Source organism: Bufo bufo, chromosome 9 (assembly GCF_905171765.1).
Source record: "Bufo bufo chromosome 9, aBufBuf1.1, whole genome shotgun sequence".
NCBI lineage: Eukaryota > Metazoa > Chordata > Amphibia > Anura > Bufonidae > Bufo > Bufo bufo.
This window is the reverse complement of record NC_053397.1, coordinates 153,029,437-153,054,796: the sequence shown is the minus strand read 5'-3', so window position 1 is coordinate 153,054,796 and position 25,360 is coordinate 153,029,437. Positions and strand designations below refer to the sequence as shown.

The window sequence follows — 25,360 nt, the reverse complement described above, 5'->3', positions numbered from 1 at the left end:
GGTGCTGCCTGGGGCTCCGAGGATTGAGATGCCGCCCTGGGCACTTGAGAGGGCTCATTTACATAAATGTTAAAAGTTCATTTTCGGCTAAAAGAAAACTCTGTTACATACAACAAAGGTACCGTTTTTAAGTTCTGGGTGGCACATATAACGCTATTTGATCAGTCTAATATGCCCAAATGTGGTGACAGACTCCCTTTAAAGGGGTTGTCTAGGATTCGAAAGACATCACTGCTCTGTTCCAAAACTAGGGCCATCCCTATCCACAGATTATGTGAGGTATTGCAGCTTAACCTCACCCACTCCAATGGAGCCAAGTTGCACTACCAGACACCAAAGGACACAAAGGATGCTGGTTCTGGAAGAATGCAGCCATGCTTTTCGAATCCTGGACAACTTATGTGTTTCATCTCTAACAAAAAAAATAAACTGAGAAAATAAAAAAAAAAGATGTGAAGTCCTCATGCTATACAACCTAAATGCAAGATGAAGGCAAACCTTGATGTTGCATTTGACAGCTTTTTGGGGCACCTGACTGAGATCACTGAAGTAAACATACCTTATTAGTATCCATGTCACAAATCTTACAGTTAGAAATAGGTTAATACTCTCTTTAGAATGGATACCAATATTGGAATCATTCATTGATACCTGCCACAGTTTTCTTACAAGGCTGGCCACAGGGAACTGAGAATTAGGGAACAGACTTGAAAGTACAAAGTGGGCCTAAATATAAAGACATAGAAGCAGTCCAGAAGGAACATGCCATTCTAATTTGTTTTCTTGTCATCTGTAGGCGCATATGGAGGAGGCCGCTCCTAAAAATTTTAAAAAGGAAAGAAATACTGTGTAAATTTTCATAAGATCAGTAAGAAATATAACAAATCATGTTTATGATCACACTCTTAAAGTGAACCTGCCAGATGAAATCAGAATAAGGTAAACATTTTACGGCATACAGGTTTAGATAATCTGAAGTAGGATCCTGGAGTAAAGACATTTTCAAACCGCAGTATTTTGGTTAGTATTTTGCACCAGTATGTAAGCCAAAAGCAGCAAAAGGCCTAGAACACAGAAAAGTTCATGTCCTGACTAAATCCTTAGCTCTTCTGTCCACAGGTATAGCTGCTGCCACTAGGAGGCAGACACCAAGTAAAAATGTGTTCGCTCCTCCCATGAGCTATACCCTTCATACAGGGATATACATCAAAATCTTTATGATCCAGGAAGAATTCTGGTGAGCCATGGAGGCACCAAAATGAAAACCTTTCTTGATCAGAAGAGGCTTTAATCTCCTTAACCTATAAAGGTCTCAATCTGAGGAGAGTTTGGATGTCTGCTCCTCGTCTAGATCAGGCTCTATTGGATATAGCACCTTGTCAGTTTCTGTCCCTGGAAGATAAATCTGAGAAAAACTCCTGGGAGGAAAGGGGGAAGGGGGGGTTAGATGGATGACGCAGAAGAGGAGCAAGGGTGAGAATGGGAAATTCTGTGCCGTTTATGCAGCTGATCATGATGGGAGGCAGTAGATAAGTCCTTGATATTCAAGGGACCATCATGAGATCTAAAAGGAATGTGTCCAAATATCTCTAGGATGGTCCTATTGGTCTGTACCATCTTGGATAAGGAATGTGCCCTTTCCCATTCAGCTGAAACCCAAATCCAATACTCACAAAACAGCTTAGAAGGAAACCTTAGGCCAAACAGTACCCTATCTGCCTCAGAGATGGACCCTAAAACAAGATACTGAGGATGCAAAGGCAGATAGGAGCAGGTGCTTTTGTGGAATGGCAGGAACAAGAGTTGCGGAGCCAGGAAGTGGTGTGAGCAATCTGCAGCAGAGACTGGAGTAGGTGAAGTAGGTCTAAACCTTTCCTACCAACTTTGAGCTTTGCCAGAAAGAAAGCCAGTGGAGCTGTTGTTCGGGACTAACCCATTAGAAGCATGCCCTGCTATGCTGTCTACCCGGGCAGGAAAAAGTAAGTGATCAACAGTGGTTGACAGCATATTTGGTGATCTGCCGCTCCCTGCCTCCAGAGTAAGGGAACAATCAGCAGGCTTGATGACCTGCTTGTTCTCCCTCCTAATGATTGGCGTAACAGGAAGCTGCTACCACCTGTATTCCCATATAAAAAATAATAATAATAATCATTGAAATATGAATAGTAGAGAAATCATAGGCGAGTCTAATGGATGCCACCTGGCTTCAACAAACCATTATAACACTGTAACCTCACAAGTTTGGAATATGTATATACTTAGAAATCTAACCTATATTACTAGTCTCTTGAAACATAGTACTTCTCTTGACAGAGAAAACAAAATAGCTCAGGACCGATGGCAGTGTTCTTGCCTAGTCCAGTATTGTGTGTCCCTTCAAACTCATATGGCTTGCTACCTAGGTTTATAAGAAGCTGTGCAGTAAGATCCCTAGGATGTTTGAACACTATTAGAGGAGGAGGGGGAGACAGATTAAAGTGGACAAGTGCTCCGATAGTGGCCAAACATCCTAGGGATCTCCCTGCACAGTTCCTTATAGGCTAGGGATTACTGACCCTAGGGAGCAAGCTCCAGTAGTTTGAAGGGACCCCCAATACCATGTTGGGCATGAACACTGCCATCAGTCGGGAACCATATTGTTCCATTTATGACGAGAAGCACTATATTTTCAACATTTAGTAATAAAAGACAATATTTTACAGGTTACAGATAATGGTAGCAAACCTGAAAACAATTATGTCTGCCTACTACAGGGACTAAACAGTTTGGGTTTAGCCCCTGCAGAAAAGGTATAGCTGATGGGAGAAGCCAACATGTTTTACTTAGTGTCCACCTCCAAGTGGCAACAGCTATACTCATGGTCTTGACCTCAATGACATGGAAGAGAAATAATGACAAGAATAACGCCATGTACGAGCCCTGCTTACCCTGCCAGTAAGAAAGTGTTAGTCCTGTTTGGCCTGCTCACAGGAGCTGACTGAATCTGTTCAGTACCCATAGTGACACGAAGAAAGAGTCACTCAGCTTGAGTTATCAGGACACTTGCTGTCTCTCCTAAAAGAGAGGACAACATCTGAACATTTCAGATAATAACCGGTCGCATAGTAGCCGATCAGTCGTCCATGGGATCCTTCGCATGAATGATCCCACCAATTAATCTGGATGACCAGGGAATCATTTTTTTTTTTTTCTAAAAAAGGACTCCCTAGTGCTTGAGCACAATGGCAAGTGATTGGCTGAATAGAACAGTGAAGTTTCGGCAGATGAATGGCCAAACTTTTACAGCATAGAGAATTAAATTTTTACTAGACAACAGTATGCCATTGGCCATTGCGATAGTTCCCGCTAGTGTTTCATAAGATAATGGAATGGCTGAAATCGCCCATTCTAGCCACCTTAAAGCTGATAAAAAAAAAAAATTCAAACCAAAACGAACATTTGTTCGTTCAAATTTAACAATGAACGACCATTTTAGCTGGCCGATGGCCAATCATTATCATTGGAAAAGAAGTTGGCTGTGTTTAATGTCTTTGTCCGATAGTCAGACGAAAGATCTTTTGTTCTCATCGCTTGGTTTCATTGAATATCTATGGGCATGTAAAAAGGTACCTGGAATCATCGTGGATGGAAGGTATGCGTCACTGAGGTTCCTGGCCTCGGTGAAATAAGAGACGGTATTTTATGTGTCAGCAGCAGATATTGCTAACTGACACCTTGAGATTTAGCATGGCTGTCATAGCTGATCTGGGACGGCTCTTACTGGGAGTAGTCAAAGTGCTGGGTGGGTGACCACTCCCCATGTTCCAGGCCGGGTTTTGCCAGGCATAAAAACCAGCCAGCACTGCCAGGTGTGTTAGATTTACCTCCCTCTGACAATGGAGCTCAGGAGTCTGTGTGCAGTGAACTGAGGGCTGTGCTGGGATTTGGGGTTTGAGCCGGGCTGGAGGACCCAGGCCCCTCTAAAGGTGAACAGGCCGCCTATGGACTAGATGAGGCTGAACTGCTAACAGGGTGTGAATTAACACCCAGGAGAAAAGGTGACTTTTATTGTTTATGGACTTTCCTTGTGTGTGAACAAACACCAAGCCACCTGCGTTTTGTGATACACCTTATCTGCATTTTGTTACACACCAATGTGTGAATAAACACCGCTGTTTGATTCAACTGTGTACTTTGCCTCTATACTGCATCCGCTAGTCCTAACTACCAGAGCGAATCACCACAGGCAGTTAAACTCCTTCTTGACGCAGCGATTTTTAAGTTTATGCCTTTTCGTTTTTTGCTCCTTGCCTTCCCAGAGCCATGACTTTTATTTTTCCGTTCACATAGCCATATTAGGGCTTGTCTTTTGCGGGCCAAGTTGTACTTTCTAACGATCTGTAGTTTTTGCTAATAACATTTTGGGGAGTGTATGACTTTTACATCACTTATTACGGTAAGTTTTTTTGGGAAATAAAATGATGAAAAAATGGCAAATTATATATATATATATATATATATATATATATATATATATATATATTTTTTTTTTTTTTTTTTTTTTTTTCCAGTTATGCCATTCACTTTAAGGGATAAATATTTTTAATATTTTAGTTTATTTTCAAAGCAAAAATTACAGTTATGCCTCGACTACAAATAGCCAATAACCAATACTTTGATACATCACAAGAATATATAAAAAAGGTGTGTGAAAGCGGATCCTTATACTCAAGATGTATAGTCAACAAGGAGCTAAACAGATACTTACAATACAGTAAGTATAAATGCAATTGAAGTACTTACCATGGGCATGTAGACATTGTGAGGATTTGCAGGGTTGTAGTATGCACTGGATGCAGCTTCTGCAGCTTTGTCCCCTCCTAAGAATATAACAGTACAATTCACCAAATTCTTACTGTTCCATGTAGAATTGTTTCCCAATTTTTTAACATGAGATAAGTCTGCATTGTAAAGAACTACAACCAGAAGCATAAAAACTTCAAAGAAACACAGTAAACTGCAGAGAAGAACAGTTTGTAATTTGTTTGCTCACTTGATAAAATATGGATATAATGCAATCAAAATCTGCAGAGTACTCTCACCTGCCTGGTGCCCACAGACAAAACTCCGAGTAGGTAAAACAAAAATGAGATCCTCTAGGCATATATTGAATATAGTATATTAAATCTATTAATAAATATATCTATAAATCAGGAAAAAATAAAATGGCTAAAAATAAAGACCAAATAAACCAATAATAAATCAATCATTTATACATTTCTAGTCCAGGACAATAAGCTGAGGGTCCTGCAGCTAGTATAACATGGTTATAACAATGGATCCATCTAAAATAAAGACCAGCAAGAGTCCATTTGAATGATAATAATTGTAATATCTAGAAGCCTCTTAAAAGGATCTGATCTAAAGTACAAGAGTTGGCATCCGGAGCAAAACATCCTTATAGCCTTATGCCCGACCATCTGTGCCATCAGTACCTCTATTTAGTTTTAAAACATATTCTTCACAAGCCATTCTTACCTGGCATGCCAGATTCTGTCCATGTGGAGGGAACAGTAGGGGCTGGGGCTCCAGAATAAGGTGGTCCTGGATAAGGTGGTGGAGGTGCCATATACATAGGATTCATCTCAGGTGGTGGTGGATACATACCAGGACCTATAATAAAGGAACAAAAAGAAATTCTGTCATTTTTAAAGTGATGCTATAGTAGGTGAAGTAAAAAGTACATTACACTAAGCCATTTCAACTAATGAAGACAAACCGTGTGGCTTTATAGAAGTGATATGAAAATCATTAACACCCAGGCCTGTTTGGGCTTTAAAATGTGTCACAGAATATTTTTTTCCTGCCAGTTATAGGGGTTATCTGAGTAATGAAAAAAAACAAAAAACAAAGAAAAAACCTTATAAAACTCATCAGGACATACATACACATTAGGTAAGCTTGATTTCTTGAAAAAAACCAAAAAACAAACCCATACTTACACCTTTGCATAGTTCTGTTATTCATGCTTTGTTTACAAGCTGCAGCACAGCTGTGGGGGCGAGTAACAATAGTGCCTGAACTCTGCCTCATGGATATTGGTGGGTGTGAATAATCTGCCCTTCCCCTCCCCCTCCTAACCTCGCATGCAAACACCGTCACATGATCATCTCCTAGTTCATACAGGCAGAAGAGCTACACTACATACATCAATACACGTACACATCACACCCTGCGCTACACACATCACACGCTGCCCCACACACACATCACACGCTGCCCCACACACACATCACACGCTGCCCCACACACACATCACACGCTGCCCCACACACACACATCACACGCTGCCCCACACACACACATCACACGCTGCCCCACACACACACACATCACACGCTGCCCCACACACATCACACGCTGCCCCACACACACACACATCACACGCTGCCCCACACACACACATCACACGCTGCCCCACACACACACACATCACACGCTGCCCCACACACACATCACACGCTGCCCCACACACATCACACGCTGCCCCACACACATCACACGCTTCCCCAACACACATCACATGCATGTATGTGGTGCAGTATGTAGTGAATACAGACGGGCTATTATAGCCAAGTGGTAAAGTAATGGTTCCCTGCATAAATACCCACCTCTTAGGCCCCATTCACACCAGCGCTATTTATTTCTGTTGTTCTTTTCATCTAATCTGCTCCAACAACAAAAATAACGGAAGTGCTGATTGGGTACGTAAGGCTGGGTTTTTGTCATACGATCAACATACACAACAGATGCCATACTGTGACATCCAGCACCATGGAGTGCCATAAAAATAAAGTACTTTTTTTTTTTTAGGACTCTGCAGGATGGGAAAGTGTAGTGTACCACGTTTTTCAATCCTGCAGTTTTTTTGTTTTGTTACATATATATATTTATAGAGATTAGGGATCGACCGATATTGATTTTTTAGAACAGATTCCGATAATCTGGGAACTTTCAGGACGATAATTTATACAGATATTCGGTGAATTTTCATTTTTGAAAGAAAATTATAAAATCCTACAAAAATCTGCTGAAAATGAATATGTTTATTGTTATTGGTGAATAGGACTTTACACTCTCCCTGCTGCTCTGTGCACAGGGCAGCAGGGAGCCGACTATGGCAGCCAGGGCTTCAATAGCGTCCTGGCTGCCATGGTAAACGATCGGAACCCCAGGCTTACACTGCTGGGGCTCCGATGGGAACTGCCACTGAGGAAGAGGGGATCCTGTGGCCACTGCCACCAATGATTAATACTGGGGGGGGCTTGGGTGGGGGGCGCACTGCACCACCAATGAAGATAACCCTCTCATTCATTCATATACAGGAGGCGGGAGCTGGCTGCAGAATCACATAGCCGGCTCCCGACCTCTATGAGTGGTAGCTGCGATCTGCGGCAGTTAAAGGGAACCTGTCATGTGGATATTTGATTATAATCTAACTAATTTTTTACAATCATTAACTACTAAAAAGTGCCTTAGATGTATTCACTTACTGGTGTGACAGATGGTTACCTCATAATATACACACAAAGATGCCACATGCGCTGATTTGAGTCCAGCGTGATGTCAGTGAGTCCAGCTTTTCAATACAAGATGTTGGCATAGGAGGTCGGGAGCCGGCTATGTGATTCTGCTCCCAGCTCCCGCCTCCTGTATATGAATTAATGAGAGAGGTATCTTCATTGGTGGCACAGTGGCCACAGCCCCGCCCCTCCTCTTGTCCCCTCTCCTCCCATTGGTGGCAGCAGCAGCACAGGGGGGGAGGGAGACACTGCTTCCTTCTCCCCTGTGCTGCTGAGGGAACACAGAGTGCTGACAGCAGCGCGATCTGTGTTCCCGATTCGTTATCGGTATATCGGCAAAATAGATGCCGATAACTTTCAAAATCCTGAATATCGGCTGATAATATCGGTAAAACCGATAATCGGTCGATCCCTAATAGAGATATTTATTTACCAATCTATATCATATATATCTATCTATAGAGCCTTTGTCAAGCCAATTGGATCGAGTCCGTGGTCTGCTCCAAGGAATTGCACCTATTGAAAGAGAAGTGTGTGTGCTGCTCATCTATTTTTTGGTATATAATATTATATATATATATATATATATATATATACATACACACATACACATACACACACACACATAATCTATATAAATGTATATAGATATATAGAGCGGTAAATATATATCTCTATATACATATATATAGATGGTATGTATTATATATAGTGATATAGATCGGTAAATGAATATATCTCATGTATATACACTGAGCTCTGCTACACCAGAAAAACTGAATTCTGCTACATTTGACCCAGCTCTACTGCATATCAATCTCCTACATTGGAAGAACTCATTTTACTACAGGTGACAAATTTTGCTCCGCTACTCTGAAATAAAACTCCAGCATTGTCCCATTTGAGGGCCTCTGCCTTGTTACATCTCCGCTACACCTGACAAACCAAGCACTGCTACATGTGTAGAACTCAGCACTAGGTGTAAAGAACTGAATTCCACTACATTTGACTAACTCAGGTCCACTACATCTCATCTCTCCTACATTACATTTGACAAGCTCAGCTGACAAACTCATTTGACAAAGTCCACTCTGCTACATCTCTGCACCACATGTAAAGATCCGAAAGCTACTACATTTGACAAATTTAGCACTGCTACATCCCTGCTACATTTCATCTGTCCTACATCTAACAAAACACAGCTCTACTGCTTATCATTCTCCTACATTGGAACAACTCAGTGTACTACAGGTGACTTTGGGGTCCGAAGTGGGTCAGGGCTCTGGTGTTTTTACACGGCTGCCTGCACTGGTGGCAGGAGCCGGCCGGCTGCCAATCGCAGAGGGAGGGGGCGGGCACTTCAGTGGATAAGGGCGATGTTCGTTTCACAAGGCTGACGACACTGGTAAGGATCGCACATGCGCGATCCCGCACAGGAGCCGGCGCAGCCAGATACAAGGCTCTGGCGTTTCGTGTACAGAGCAGGGCCCCTCCCTCAGGCAGGGATAAGCCTGTACACGAGGCGTCATCACAGGAGCCTGGTGGATGAGGTCGCGGGTCACATGACCCGCATCGGCCCTGCAGAATCCCGGTACTATAGAAGAAAAATTGTAATTACAAAAGTATTATTAGCTAGGTTATAAGGCAGATGGGCATATATTTATAGAACTCGGACAACCCCTTTAAAACCAGAGACTGACATACATCCTTTTTCTAATCAGTTTTTATTGTAGATTTTTTTCATTCTATTTCCCGAACATGATTATGGGGGTAGCCATCCTGCCCCAGTTGCTGCAAACAGCATTTAGAACTGCCTTACAGCAGCCTCTATGGACAGGAGGACTTTTCTAAGCATACTGTGACCTATGCAGAGGTCAGGGTCGAGTAGATACGCTTGATATCACCTATTGTGAATGCTGGATCCTGTGTTTCCTATTTAGATAAGTGATATCTGCCATTCCAATCCTAACTTTAATGATAAGCAGATAACTGCAGTAAAGTAATCTGTACAGACCGAGAAGTGGTGCCTTTTATCAGGCTTAGTGGCCAGTGCAAAAAATGGTTATGTTTTTTCAATATAAAATAACCACCAAAAATTATTTAAAATATGTTTTAAAAAAATGACTTAAAAAATGGTAATTTTCTGATGACATTCTCTTATAAGGGGCTTTCTGGGATTTTACTTATTCTGAAGGTAGATCCCCACTGTCTAATTGACAGGAGTCTGACCCCTGCACATCAGCTGTTCTGCAGTAGCTCAGAACTCCACAGACCCGTCCATTGTGGAGTGGACAGGGCTGCCACCTGCAGCACTGCTCCCATTCACTTCCACAACACAATGGGGGAGCTACTGCAGAACAGCTGATCGTTGGGGGAAGACCCCCCCTGATCTGATAGAAATGGCTTATCCCGAGTTCAGAGAAACTACTTGTCAAAGGCAGCAAAAGTTCTACTCAGTGGTTCAAAACCCCTCTGCTCCAGCATCACTGTCCTGATCCTCTCTGAAGCAGCAGCCATGATGTACCACACGACAGCTGAACCCAATCACTGGCCACAGAGGTATATGTCACAAGACCACTGAGGCCAGCAATTGTGGTATCCGGGCACATCACTGCTGCAACCATGTAGACAAAGCCCGGCCAAAGCTGTGGCGTGCTGTAGTTGAAGGGGTAAGAACCGGTTAGCATAACTTCTTTTGCTAATTTAACACTTTCACTGCCTTTGAATAGCTTTATATTAACTTGGACAATTTAAAGGCCATGCTTTTTTTCTTTTCCTGTTGTCGCATTCCAAGAGTCATAACTTTTTAATTTTTCCACTGATATAGCTCTGTGGGATAAGATACAATGTACTGATTATTCTCTATTGTACATTTGTGCCATTCACTGTGCAGCATAAATAACAGCGTCATTCTATGGGTCAGTAACAGCAAAGGGAAATGTACACATTCTTTATGCTTTAGTAAAAAATAAAAAACTAATTTGCTTTTGCTTCTCCAAACAAAGCCATAACTTTTTTTCCCCATAGATGGAGCTTTGTGGGTTTGTTTTTTTGCAATATAAGTTTTCATTTTTTCCTTTGGTTCCATTTTTGGGAAGGCGTGTGACCATCATTGGCATTTTTATCACAAGTCACAGTAAGTAATGTGATACCAATTAGTATTTTTTTCAACATAAGGCTACTTTCACATGTGCGCTTTCCCTTTCCGCTATTGAGATCCATCATAAGAACACAATAGTGGGGGAAAATGCTTCAGTTTTGTCCCCATTCATTGTCAATGGGGACAAAACTGAACGAAACGGAATGCTCCAAAATGCATTCCGTTCCGTTTGGTTGCGCTCCCATCGCGGACAGAATAACACTGCACGCAGCGATTTTCTGTCCGCGATGTGGTGCGGAGCAAGAGGGATTCGTCATGACACACAATGTAAATCAATGGGGACGGATCCGTTTTCTCTGACACAATAGAAAACTGATCCGGCCCCACTTTCAATGGTGTTCATGACGGATCCATCTTGGCCATTTTAAAGATAATACAACCGGATCTGTTCAGAACGGATGCAGACGGTTGTATCATCGTGACGGAAGAGTTTTTGCTGATCCATGATGGATCCAGCAAAAACTATTTTGTGCAAGTAGCCTAAAGCATTTTAACTGCAAAAAGTTTTTTGTGTTTTTCTCCTTTACATTTTTGAACATGTTATTATTTTAGCCCTACTAAGGGATTATTGAAACATCACATATACATCTGTTAACTAATTCACACAAGATAAACGTCTCTGCAGGTTGTGTGACATTACAAGTTCTTTCCAACTGCAGATTTATAGGGACGAATTACCGTAAATGGGTTACCCAGGTGCCAACATAAAAATATCATCCATACAGGCACTTTTATATTGTCCTGCTTCCTTTGTCTATTTCAGATTGCTGCATATCAGAGGTAAAACTGAATAAATAACCCGGTATGGAGGGGACATCTGCCTATTTTTACTCAGTTTATTAGTGATAGAGAAAACTGGAATCTTTATTACTTATGAAAAATAACAAGTGATTAAAGCGAATGAACAAACATAAGGCAGAAGGACAGGTCCTCACCATAACAGCTTACAATGGAGAGGCACAACAGCTATAAAGGCAGCCAAACACATTCTATAAGATCGCTCGGCCATACACAAACATGTTCGGATCGGCTGAACGTGTAGGTGTATTCAATGGGGACAGACCCTTCTGACACATCTGCTGGGGAAGAGCATTAGGCTGTCACCCGAACCCGCTGTTCTCGGGGGTTCAGCAGATAATACAATAATGTGTATGGGGCCTTAAGGTGTTCACTTCACTCAGGGGACTAGCCTCCTGTAAATAAATCTGCTGATACAAAGTGGGATAGAGAAGATATATTGGTTACTAGATCAGGTTGTTACGAGCCACGGATTATGGTTACGTGACATAAGCCTCCTTGAAAAAGTGACTTTTCACAGCTAAAAGGAAATGTGTCACCTAAATGTTTTTCTGCTAATTAAAACCAGATAGTAAGACATCTCCTTTTTATTTTCTGATTGCAGTTTTTTTTTATTTTTTCTGAACATGATTATGAGGGCGGCCATCTTGTCTGAGCTGTTCTTAACAGCATTTAGAGAGCATAAAGAAAATTGCTTTACGGCAGCCCCATGGGCTATAGACACAATGGTCAAGAGGGGACCCTATTGACTTCTATGGGTGAGCTTTCTAGGCATTCTGTGTGACCTGTGCAGAGGTCATTGTACAAGGAAATAATAGATCATCTCTGACAATCATCTATTGTGACTGGTGGATCCTGTCTGATCTGTCATTCTAATCCTGCTTGTAATGATATCACCTCTGTGTATAGATGAGCGGGTAACTGCAGTAAAGTGATCTGTACAGACCAAGAAGCGGCACCTATTATTAGGCTTAGTGCAGGATTTTTTAGTTTTTGTTTAAATGTAGATAGTGACATGGAAAATTAAACATAACGACATAAAAAATTCTTTACAAATATGTTAAACATAAAAAGGGGATTTAAAGAGGACCTTTCACTAGAATAGAAAATCTATACTAAGTATACAGACATGGAGAGCGGCGCCCAGCGATCCCCCTGCACTTACTGTTATACCCGGGCGCCGCTCCGTTCTCCGGTTATAGCCTCCGGTATCTTCATATGTTAGGCTCCACCCAGTTGAGCCTGCCGGTGTCTCCTTCTCCCATGCTGTAGCGCTGGCCAATCGCAGCGCTCAGCTTATAGCCTGAGAGGTTTTTTTTCTCTCAGGCTATGAGCTGAGCGCTGCGATTGGCCAGCGCTACAGCCTGGGAGAAAGACGCCGGCAGGTTCCCCTGGGTGGAGCCGAACATATGAAGATACCGGAGCCTATACCGGGAGAACGGAGCGGCGCCCAGGGATAATAAGTGCAGGGGGATCCCTGGGCGCCGCTCTCCATGTCTGTATACTTAGTATAGATTTTCTATTCTAGTGAAAGGTCCTCTTTAAACAATAGGTTATTTTCTGATGACACATTACCTTTAAAACTGGGAATGTCAGGAGCCAATCTGATGGATTGACGGTCCGATGCAGACAGTCATAACATAACGTAATAAAGGAGGATGAAGACTCATTTTTGATTGTGTATCATATGCAGTCTAATATATCCTAGTGGAGGCTAATACTAAACATTATTTGGAAGAGCTGTGTCACCTAAAACAACATAGTACTTGTAAACCCTCATGTCTATTTGAGAATAGATTTCAGGGTAGGGTAGAACCAGGTATCGAAGTCTCAATACTTTTTTGATACTCTGAAAGCCGGTTCAGTTCGACACCGGGATTAGCATTTTTTTTTATACTAAGCTGCACCATTGCACAGCTTAGTATCAGTAACTATTAGAGAACATGGCGAGTGCAAAGTACAGCGCACATCATGTTCTCATAAGCGGACGCACAGCGGTGAATAAGGGAAAATGTCACTCCTTACTGTGGCACGGCCAACCAATGCCACCCATGAAAAAGCAAAGTGGCCCAATGGGGGAGTATCAGAGAGGGCAGAGAATAGGAGGGCAGGGGAAAGAGAAACTCACCACAGTCCTCGCGGTGCTGGATGCTCACAGGTTAAAGGACCTGTGATGATGTCATTCACTTGTTACTGGTCACATGGCGACGACGCCACCACAGGTCTTTTATCCTACAACATACAGAAGGATAAATTACAAAAATACTCACAATTTAACCTCATATTGCCCAGAAACATGAGGTTAATGTGTGGGTATTTTTTGCGTTGTATCAAATGGTACTGAGTATCTTACTTTTTCTTGGTATCGAAATGGAATCAAAATTCTGGTATCGTGTCAACTTCATAGTAACTGGAATATTTATCAAATACATTGATGTGTTTTACCTTTATTTTTCAGTATATCCCAGGAAACCAACAATTAGAATCTAAAATAATTTTGTCAGAGCTCCTAAATGAACATATGCCATGCTTCACTTTAATTTTGTTAATGTGTCTGTATTCTTATCAATACCTGTTGGTGCAGCGTACGGATAACCCATGGGCTGAGGTGCTGGAGCATATCCATTCATAGTTGGGGGAACATAGGGGTAGGGTCCTGCAGGAGGGGCTGGAGCATATCCTCCTGGGGCAGGTGGGTATCCTCCAGGAACATAAACTCCTGGTACAGGAGCAGGTGTGTATCCATAACCCGGATTAGGCTGTTGTGGTGGTCTAGAAGCTAAGACAAAAAGATTTCAAAGATATACATAAAAAAAGGACCAAATCATTCACTAATATTAACTAATAAGGAGACAAACTGCACAGGTATCAGTACCAGAAATAAGTCAAATAGTAGTAAGAGATGGTAAAAAATAATCAATGGCTTTTCAGCATTTCATACAAAAATTCAAAGAAGAAACTTACCATTGGTTGCCAGCTTAAACATTTGTTGCCCAAATTCAATGGCTCCGCCACTGTTAAAGGTAAGCTTAAATGAGGCCTGTCCTTCCCAACCACCTGGAATGACAAAAAAAAAATGAGGGCAAATTGAATCTGGCATAATCCACTTCTCAAACATGTGAGATGCTTACTATGTTTGGGTGCCAGACGTTTATCACTTGGATGTCATCTATCCCTGTCCTGATTTATAGGCACAATATACGATGTGTAATGGTATTAGTTCAATGGGAAGGGGAGATGCTGTGTCATGCTGACGATAACATTATGCAACTGCAGTGACCTACTGTAGATGGAGACCCAGAAATACTACATATTAACCCTTATCCAAATGATAGCAAACAACTGGCCGTCCCAGCACCATTATGCAGAGGGATTACAATCACTGGAATCTGCAATCCGAAGGGCTTGTCCCATTAAGACAACTTATCCGCTCTCCAATGAATAGGGAATAACTGTCTGACTGCAAGGGCCCCCGCCAATCATGAGGATAGAGGTCCATGCAAGCACGTTGGATACCTGCAGCAGCCCCATAGAGCTGAATGGAATGGCAGCACCCCTGCATGACTGCCGGAGGAGCACAAGCCCCTGTGATTGGCAGGGCCCCAGTGGTGGGGCCCCCACTGATCAGACATACCCCCTATCCTGTGGATAAGGCATAAATTGTTTTAACTGGACAACTTCTTTAATGTGGTTAGTTGCCTTAAAGGGGTTGTCCGGGTTCAGAGCTATACCCTTATTTTCACCCAGGCAGCCCCCCCGAGGCTAGCATCGGAGCATCTCATGCTCCGATGCGCTCCCTTGCCCTGCGCTAAATCGCAGTTATCATAACAAACTCCCGGGAGGAAGCTTCCGCCCGGCAGTGTGTTCGGTGAGGTCACCAACCCTAATGGGCGGTCTTTACTGCTGCCCTGGCCGTTTTACTGGTTAGCGCTAAATCCCGCCCATCAGTGCCGGTGACGTCACCGAGCTTCCTGGCAGCCCCATGGAGTGCACAGTACGTCACCGGATCTCCAAAAAATGCCAAAGGAGAGCATCGGAGCATGAACTACTAAAAACAATTCAGGAGCTGGAGCACATTGCTGTGAATTCTTTTACCGGTTTTATACTAACTTACCCTTGTGAGTATATTAAAAGGATTTTTTAAAGAAGTAAAGAGCGGTTCTTCACTATTGGAGTGTTTTATGCTCTAGAGGACAGCAATTGAAGCGACATATTTGGAGGAATTTCAGATGAATATACTGGTTTGATGTGCCTGACTCCCACCTGCGCTTGAGCTGTTGTGGGAGGAGCATATTTGGAAAATCTGATGCTCTATTTGTACCTATGAGTGGATGGTTCAACTCAAAGGAAACCATATAGGAGTTAGTCACGCGGTCCTGTGTCATTGACTATAATGTGGTCCAAGGCCATATGGCCATGTTCCAGGATACATCCGGCAGTATCCAGCTATACCCGATACGGTACATTCTGGTTGGCTGCTCTTCTGACAGAATGTATATTTCGACTTAGTATCAAATGTCCTGAATAATATGAAGGCACAAATACACATCCTCCATTATGTTTGGTAGACAGAAGTGAACAAGTGTATTGGTATGCTGAAAACTCACTGAAGGAAGAAAGTACTTGCTGTTTGCTTACAAAATAAGGTAGTTTGTAAACTATTATCGGGATCCCAGTAAATACGCAAATCTAGGAACGCCAAGAATTTCTGGTTAGTTTTATAGGTAAACCTAAGACCCACACTATTATAATTAAAGGGAACATATCACCACAAAAATGCAACGGAAGCTACGGTTATAGAGCAGAAGATTGATGAGCAGATTGATATATAGTTTAATAGGAAAAGATTCTGTTCAACTTGTAATTTATTAATTAAAATTCTAGCTCATTCTGGGCTTTGTGAGGGATGAGAATCCATTTTGTATAAACATATCCTCCATCTTGTGTATATGGGAGATTTAGGTCAGGTCCTAAATGGAGCTTACAGGGTTAATCTAAAACAAGGCATGAAAAGGTCAGCTCATGTGTGCATCCACCCCCCCAGTTTGCTCTCTAGCAGAGCCATCAGTCCGAGTCTCAGGAAGTGTGGGGAAGAGGAGAGAGGAATGGAAACATACGTATGGTCTTATGATTTATATCTTATAACCGCAAATGTCATGTTTTTTTTTCTGTTTCAAGCCTATATTATTGTGAGCCTGTCCTTTGAATAAAGAGAAATCTGATACAACCACATCCAATGTCCGCGTCAGTTTCCTGAGCACTCGAATCCTTTTTCATTTGGATTCCAACAATTATAGGTGAAGGGATATTTCCCTAACAGCTTTAAAGCCCAGGAGTCGGTCCTATCAGTGACTGGCAGCCTTCCCTCTACGACTGATACAGAGATAGCCGTCAATCACCGATAGGGCCACCTCCTTAACGTCAAAGCCCAGAAAAAGCAGAAATTTAAATTAAAGGGGTTGTCTCATCTCATGAAGTGACATTTATGTTGTGTAATAACCTAATACAAGTAACTTACCAACATTCTGTTACAATATTGCCTCCTGTTCTTACTTCTCAGAATTATCCTTGTTTTTATGCACTGCTCATCTCTAGGGGTTATGGCCACCATTGCAATACATCAGCAGTAGCCGTGCTTGCGCTCTGAAAGGAAACAAAAACAGCCCTTCTGGTGGCCAGGATAGCCGGAGCAAGTGCGCATAGTCTCCTGCACATGTGCATTAGCTCCCGCCCCGGTCACCTTGCATTGCATGTATCTGAAGCACCACCTGATACAGTCATGGCCGTAAATGTTGGCACCCTTGAAATCATTCAAGAAAATGAAGTATTTCTCACAGAAAAGTATTGCAGAAACACATGTTTTGCTATACAAGTTTACTCCCTTTGGTTGTATTGGAACAAAACCAAAAAGGGGAGGAAAAAAAGCTAATTGGACATAATGTCACACCAAACTCCAAAAATGGGCTGGACAAAATTATTGGCACCCTTTCAAAATTGTGGATAAATAAGAGTGTTTCAAGCTTGTGAGGCTCCTTTAAACTCACCTGAGGCAAGTAACAGGTGTGGGCAATATAAAATAATCACACATGAAAACAGAAAAAGGAGAGAAGTTCACTTAGTCTTTGCATTGTGTGTCTGTGTGCGCCACACTAAGCATGGACAACAGAAAGAGGAGAAAGAACTGTCTGAGGACTTGAGAACCAAAATTGTGGAAAAATATCAACAATCTTAAGGTTACAAGTCCATCTCCAGAGATCTAGACTTGCCTTTGTCCACAGTGCGCAACATTATCAAGAAGTTTGCAACCCATGGCACTGTAGCTAATCTCCCTGGGCGTGGACGGAAGAGAAAAATTGATGAAATGTGTCAACACAGGATAGTCCGGATAAGCAGCCCCAAACAAGTTCCAAAGATATTCAAGCTGTCCTGCAGGCTCAGGGAGCATCAGTGTCAGCGCGGAGTATCCGTCGACATTAAAGGGACACTGACAGGCCCAAAAAGCATATTTAGGTGTATATATATATATATATATATATATATATAACAGTACAGGTCTTATAAAGTGTATTAGAATCATCTAAGTATCCCCCCTGTCCACCTTATAAATACAGTAAAATGAAGTTTTATAACCTGCTTGAACCGTCTTCAATCTGCCCAAGGGGCGGCGTTTCATCTCAACTTGCGCCCAGCCAGCCTCGCCCCAACTGCCGTTTGAAGCGCCGCCCAGCTCATCAATATTCACTTCGCTGGGCGGCTACTAGTGTCCCCGACGCAAGATCCGGTGCATGCCCAATACAATCCTATGGGCATCACCCTCCGGCTCATCTTCAGCGCATGCGCCCGGCACCCTCACTGGCCGGGATCGCATCGCGCCTGCGCACAGTCTGCATCTCAGAGGCCGAAGCAGCCTCTGCTTTATGCGCATGCGCCGGGCACAGTTCAGAGCAGCGCTTCAGAGTAGCCGCCCAGCAAAGTGAATATTGATGAGCTGGGCGGCGCTTCAAACGGCAGTTGGGGGAGGCTGGCTGGGCGCAAGTGGAGGTGAAACGCCGCCCCTTGGGCAGATTGAAGACGATTCAAGCAGGTTATAAAACTTCATTTTACTGTATTTATAAAGGTGGACAGGGGGGATACTTAGATGATTCTAATACACTTTATAAGACCTGTACTGTCATATATATACCTAAATATGCTTTTTGGGCCTGTCAGTGTCCCTTTAAATGAAATGAAACGCTAAGGCAGGAGACCCAGGAGGACCCCACTGCTGACACAGACATAAGAAAGCAAGACTACATTTTGCAAAAATTAACTTTAGTAATTAGCCAAAATCCTTCTGGGAAAACGTCTTGTGGACAGATGAGACCAAGGTAGAGCTTTTTGGTGAAGCACATCATTCTACTGTTTACCGAAAACAGAATGAGGCCTACAAAGAAAAGAACAACGTACCTACAGTGAAATATGGTGGAGGTTCATTTATGTTTTGGGGTTGTTTTGCTGCCTCTGGCACTGGGTGCCTTGAATGTGTGCAAAGCATTATGAAATCTGAGGATTACCAACGGATTTTGGGTCGCACTGTGGAGCCCAGTGGAAGAAAGCTGGGTTTGCACCCGAGATCTTGGGTCTTCCAGCAGGACAATGACCCCAAACATATGTCAAAAAGCACCCAGAAATGGATGGCAACAAAGCGCTGGAGAGTTCTGAAGTGGCCAGCAATGAGTCCAGATCTAAATCCCATTGAATCCCTGTGGAGAGATCTTAAAATTGCTGCTGGGAAAAGGCGCCCTTCCAATAAGAGACCTGGAGCAGTTTGCTAAGGAAGAGTGGTCCAAAATTCCGGGTGAGAGGTGTCAGAAGCTTATTGATGGTTATAGGAAGCAACTGATTTCAGTTATTTTTTCCAAAGGGTGTGCAACCAAATATTAAGTTAAGGGTGCCAATCATTTTGTCCAGACCATTTTTGGAGCTTGGTGTGACATTATGTCCAATTTGCTTTTATTCCTCCCTTTTTTGGTTTTCTTCCAATACACACAAAGGGAATAAACATGTGTATAGCAAAACATGTGTTACTGCAATACTTTTCTGTGAGAAATACTTCATTTTCTTGAAAGGTTTCAGGGGTGCCAACATTTGCCGCCATGACTGTATGTCCTAAGGATCTGCCACAATGCTGTGCAAAGGTTGCTATCGGTCCGCTGAGCTGACCAAGGCTGCTAATGATTCATTAGCAGCCTTGGGAGCGTGGACGCACAGGCTCAGGAGGAGGGAAACTGTTTCTCAGTGCTGCTAGCCTGTATTGCTAGTCATGTTAGCAGGCCCCCCCTCCCCAGAGCATAACCCCTTTAATAAATTACAAGTTTTACTGAATCTTTTCCTATAAAACTATACAATCTTTTAAGCTACTACTGCTCTATAACATGCTCCAACATGTCCAAGGTGACAGGTCAACAATAGGTTTCTCTGGTCCCAGACCAAATAATGAAAATGTCATCTATGTATCAGAACAGCACTTTGTCCTACCACCAGCCCAGGGTTAGGATTAGCATACGTGGGGGGGAACACAGGCTCCCCAACCGAGTACCCCTGAGCAAGTGGAAAGAACTTGATGTCAAAGAGAAAAAAAATAATATGCGTAAAGATAAGCCTAAACTAAATTGTGTCCCCTCATTAAACCGGATCTACTTGCAAGAAAGTGGTCAACCTCCCAAAGGCCCACCTGATGCAGAATAGCGGAATATAATGCTTCCACATCTATAATTGCTAACCACATATTTTTCCAGAAAAACGTTATCCAATTTACTCAAAAGGTCACTAGTGTTGAGTGTATATGAAGGGAGGGAGAACACAAATTCTCTCAAAATTCTATGTATACATAGATCCCAATATTCTGGGTTACATTGTCCACCCCTGATACTATCAGTCTACTTTTCATTGGTTCAAGACCTTTATGACCTTAGGAAATCCATAGAAAGTTGCAATCTGTGTGTGTTCCATTTGGAACCGAACCAGAGTTCGGGAAATGTTTTATTACAGTACAAATTAATTTATGAAGTTATAGTGCGAAGTCTCGCGAGACTTTGCGAAGCAATAACTTCGGCTCATTGGAGCCAATACATTCTAATACTGTACGGAGCTCCTGCTCTGTACAGTATTAGAACGAAGTTTTATGCGAATCGACTTTGGATGTTTCATCTGAAGTCGATTCGCTCATCTCTAGTCAGAGGCTTTGACCACCAAATTACTGTTTTTATCTAAATATTAATATACCACAGCATCCATTTTTCCCTGTTGATGCCTATAACCTTCCTACATTTCTTAAAGTTCTTTAACGACTGACTTGAGGAAGAAATTAATCAATGGTTATGTCTAACTAGACACATGCCTATGGCACAAATCAACTACAAACCTATAAAGAAGCTGCCAGACCTCATGAAAATACCATACCAATTTATTAAACATGATTGAAAAGACAATACATCATAAGACAAACAAAACAAGTAGAGGGACAAGGCGACATCACCAGAGGAGAGCACACTGGCAACAAACGACACTGCTCCACATTATGACAAAGAAGATAAAGTGCAAGTGCAATCATGTCAGTACAATCAATTATAACGGCAGAGTATATTACCCATGCTGTGCCTCCTTCAGGATGGCGCCAACCCTGACGCGCGTTTCGGCGAACCTTCATCTGGACTCTGTGATGAGTCCCATATGTGGTTGTCTCTCAGTTTCCCTTCCCGAGACTAAAAAGACATCGAGGTCCATCTCTTCAGGCTCAAAACCCAACTCTCAATATTTCCTACTCTTAGTAGGTGCATATAGGTTACATCATTGCAATTTTCTGGCAAATAGGTTAAAGCCTCTAATCCAGTAACAACAACTGAATCGGGTCATAGGAACAAAGGTCAAGCCTTTGTTAGTAATTGACACTAACATACCTGAAAGTACATGATCAGACAAATGCATCATCTGGAATGTCTGTATTGACTCTATACAGTCCTAGTGCGTTCTCTCTCTCAAAAAAAAATAGCTGGTTTGTACCAGGCTTTGTTGTAATAAAAAAATAAAAAAAGCGAGGAAGCCGTAAATGAGGAAGAGACAGCAGACCAGCTTCTCTAGCATCACCCACGATGTTAGGGAGGCTCGTCCCCGCCTGCCATTGGCTGCTCCCCCCGATACCGGATGTTTTCATCCTCGCACGGGGAAAATCAGCAGTGGCTATGCAGGGACCAGGAGCAGCACTGAAGGGCGGAAATAACATTTAATTTAAATTTATAAAATTCATGTTTTTAATGGTTGTTTTTAACTTCCGTGAAAAAAGGATGAAAAACGGCCATTAAAAACAGAAACACTGCAAGAAAATGGATGCACACACTGATTAAAAATACCATGGAAAACATTTTTTTTTTTTCCACTGTTGTATCAATGTAGTCTTAGACCTGGTTCACACATGACTGAATAGCTGCGGATTTGGTGTTGCAAATTTTTGTACGATTCAAGTGAACAGGACAGAGCCGTCCCATGGAAGTGAATATGGACGGTGGAGTTGTAATTACACCTGCTCGACACTGCAATGGCAAGCAAGTAAACAGTGAGGAGAGAACAGTGCTTGTAAGAGACAGCCGACCCCATTCCCTATGCTTGAGCTGTATCAGCAGTAAACTGTGCATACCCCATGGAACACACAGTTTACATCGTGATCCCAGTGGGAGGGATAAGACAGACACCATAACTTTTGAGCTTAGAATCTGTGACCTGCTGCCCGACACTAAGCATGAACTGAGCACTTACATGGCAGAGGAGGGTTGATCACCGCTGGCTTCTTATACCTACCTCCTCCAGAGCACATGGGGTGACACCTCCGTGCTCTGCACACTTCTCCTCCTCGATTGACAGGGCTTACATCAGCATGCCGAGGGCAGAGCAGTGTCATAGAGCAGTCTCCTAGCATGTGCATATCATTTACACTGCTTACTGTAGCGTCACCATATAGAGATCTGCTCAGAAAACTAATATACATACTACTACTACTTTATTCATAAACACAATATATGATTATAGACACCACTAATATATGTATCAGCTTCTAAGAACAGAAAAAACAGCCTACTTATGTGAAAAGGCTATAGCGTAGTGCTAAGTGCACACCCTCGTATGTACAGATCCTAAGTTCAAGCCCTATGAGAGATTTATATAAATTTCTTCTTGTTACTTTTTTCTCTCTCCTAAGGATCCTGATCAGTCAGAAAAATGCATTGCAATACCGGATCCGTTTTTCCGGTGTCATCAGGCAAAACGGATCCGGTATTTTTTTTTCTTCTCATTTTTAAAGGTCTGTGCATGCGCAGGCCGGTAGGACGGATCCGGCATTCCGGTATTTTGAATGCTGGATCCGGCACTAATACATTCCTATGGAAAAAAATGCCGGATCCGGCATTCAGGCAAGTCTTCAGTTTTTTTCGCCGGAGATAAAACCGTAGCATTGCCTGATCAGTCAAAATGACTGAACTGAAGACATCCTGAACGGATTACTCTCCATTCAGAATGCAAGGGGATATGCCTGATCAGTTCTTTTCCGGTATAGAGCCCCTGTGACGGAACTCTATGCCGGAAAAGAAAAACGCTAATGTGAAAGTAGCCTAACCTGTAAGAGGCTACACTTTGTTTGCAAACCTAAAACCTATTACTGGTTTATTCACAGGCACAATATATGATTATAAAGAAACCAGCAATATTTTTTTGCCTTTTAGGCATAAAAAACATTATTCTCAATATGATAAGTATATACCGTAGATTTTTATTATGTGTTAGATGTGGAAGAAAAGAAAAAATATCTAAAGAAAAAGAATCAGAAAGTCTCTCCCAAGATTCAAACTTAGCTACATGCAAAACTAAGCACTTACCATTAAGCTAAAGGATTACCACAAAGAGAATGCTGGTTTTTCTATGCTTAGAATAAAGCAGTAACATGTAGATTAGCTTTATGATCAGATCTCAGTGTAATGAAGCTGTAGTACATAGATTACATGATATGTACATGCTAGGACACAGATCTGCCCTCAGCATGCTGATGTCTTGCCCTGTCAATCAAGTGGAGGGGGGAGTGTGCAGAGCACAGGGGGTGTTACAGAGCAGTGCTCAAAGGATTCAGCCCCACTCCCTGGTGCTCCAACTTGCTCAATTGCATATGGATAAGAACACAGATATCTGCAGATTTATGGCAGACAAAAGAAAGGTATTGATTGTTTTAATCAGTATGATGAGCCCTACCAGGTAGTATGTCTCGTTTAATAGTGTTGATCATGCTGACAGAGCCCTATATATGCGGGGCCTGGTCTAGGTTTTGAATTACATTGAAAAATAACGCACTGAGAACTAGTTGCTGGAATCGAATAAAACTTTGTGTGCGAATGTAATGATGATATGGAAGTGATTAAGACATTACTTAACCCTGAAAGACACTTTTTATCACAGTGTACCTGTTTTTAATGGCCATTAGACAGGTAAACGGGCCCACTGATTTTTTATTGGGTCTGTCTACCAGTGAAAACAGCCAAAATAGGAATTGTCCTATTTATCGATGGCTGATAGTAACATGTCCAACTGACTTTAATGGGCTCAGAAAAAGGCTGCCAGACAGCCGTTACAAAAATGTCCATCACATGGGCATTTTTCATTGTCGCGTGAATGTGGCCTAAGGGCCTTCTTGACTAGACTTGCAACATGGACCAGAATTGAACAGATAATTCTCATAACATCTATAACCTACCATTAGGTTCAGAGGTTACAGTGCCTTTTATGTAGTTTGCTGAGAACACAGGTTGTTCTATGGAGCACCCTTTTACCAGATAGAAAGGCATCATAAAGGACATCATAGCATCCTTCCCCTTACTTAGAAAGATCATCTAAAATAGAAAAAAGCAATGACATGATCAAAAAAACTGACATTACAGGGGTTTTCTATCCTTCAAAATAATAATTTATGAAAGTAGGTGTAATTTTGTATTTATTTTACCTTTATTGCTCATAGCATCTCTTTTGGGCTGTGGTCACATGACCATGTCGCTTTTTCTGTGATGTTATGTCCATGGAACAGGGGCAATGATAGGGGAGTGTCTATGTAACTATTTGGGTGGGAGGAGCTATAAGCTAGATGGGCATTGTTAGGGTGGTACTGGCACTGAGGCAGAGAAAAGAGAAGTGCGTCATGGGTTTGGTTGGATACAACAATGGGAAGTGCTACATACAGGATGGAAACAACACATGCTTACATGGTGGAAATGGTCAGGAGGGTCCAAATGAAAAAAAAGCATGGGGAGGATGTACAGTACAGACCAAAAGTTTGGACACACCTTCTCATTCAAAGAGTTTTCTTTATTTTCATGACTATGAAGGCATCAAAACTATGAATTAACACATATGGAATTATATACATAACAAACAAGTGTGAAACAACTGAAAATATGTCATATTCTAGGTTCTTCAAAAGTAGCCACCTTTTGCTTTGATTACTGCTTTGCACACTCTTGGCATTCTCTTGATGAGCTTCAAGAGGTAGTCCCCTGAAATGGTTTTCACTTCACAGGTGTGCCCTGTCAGGTTTAATAAGTGGGATTTCTTGCCTTCTAAATGGGGTTGGGACCATCAGTGGCGTTGAGGAGTAGTCAGGTGGATACACAGCTGATAGTCCTACTGAATAGACTGTTAGAATTTGTATTATGGCAAGAAAAAAGCAGCTAAGTAAAGAAAAACGAGTGGCCATCATTACTTTAAGATATGAAGGTCAGTCAGTCAGCCGAAAAATTGGGAAAACTTTGAAAGTAAGGGCTATTTGACGATG

General features: G+C 42.2%; 1 protein-coding gene across 1 annotated transcript in view; it reads right to left on the bottom strand.

The window, feature by feature from the left end:
• Positions 1 to 391: 391 nt before the first annotated feature.
• The window catches only part of WBP2NL (WBP2 N-terminal like), a 32,175-nt gene continuing 7,206 nt past the window's right edge, over positions 392 to 25,360 (bottom strand). The window contains exons 3-8 of the mRNA XM_040407273.1: positions 24,290 to 24,425; positions 14,485 to 14,577; positions 14,093 to 14,299; positions 5,518 to 5,652; positions 4,783 to 4,859; positions 392 to 818 (exon numbers count right to left, since the gene is read on the bottom strand). Of these exons, the coding sequence (XP_040263207.1) occupies positions 771 to 818; positions 4,783 to 4,859; positions 5,518 to 5,652; positions 14,093 to 14,299; positions 14,485 to 14,577; positions 24,290 to 24,425 (696 nt within the window). The 3' untranslated portion in view covers positions 392 to 770. The remainder of the gene's footprint in view (positions 819 to 4,782; positions 4,860 to 5,517; positions 5,653 to 14,092; positions 14,300 to 14,484; positions 14,578 to 24,289; positions 24,426 to 25,360) is intronic.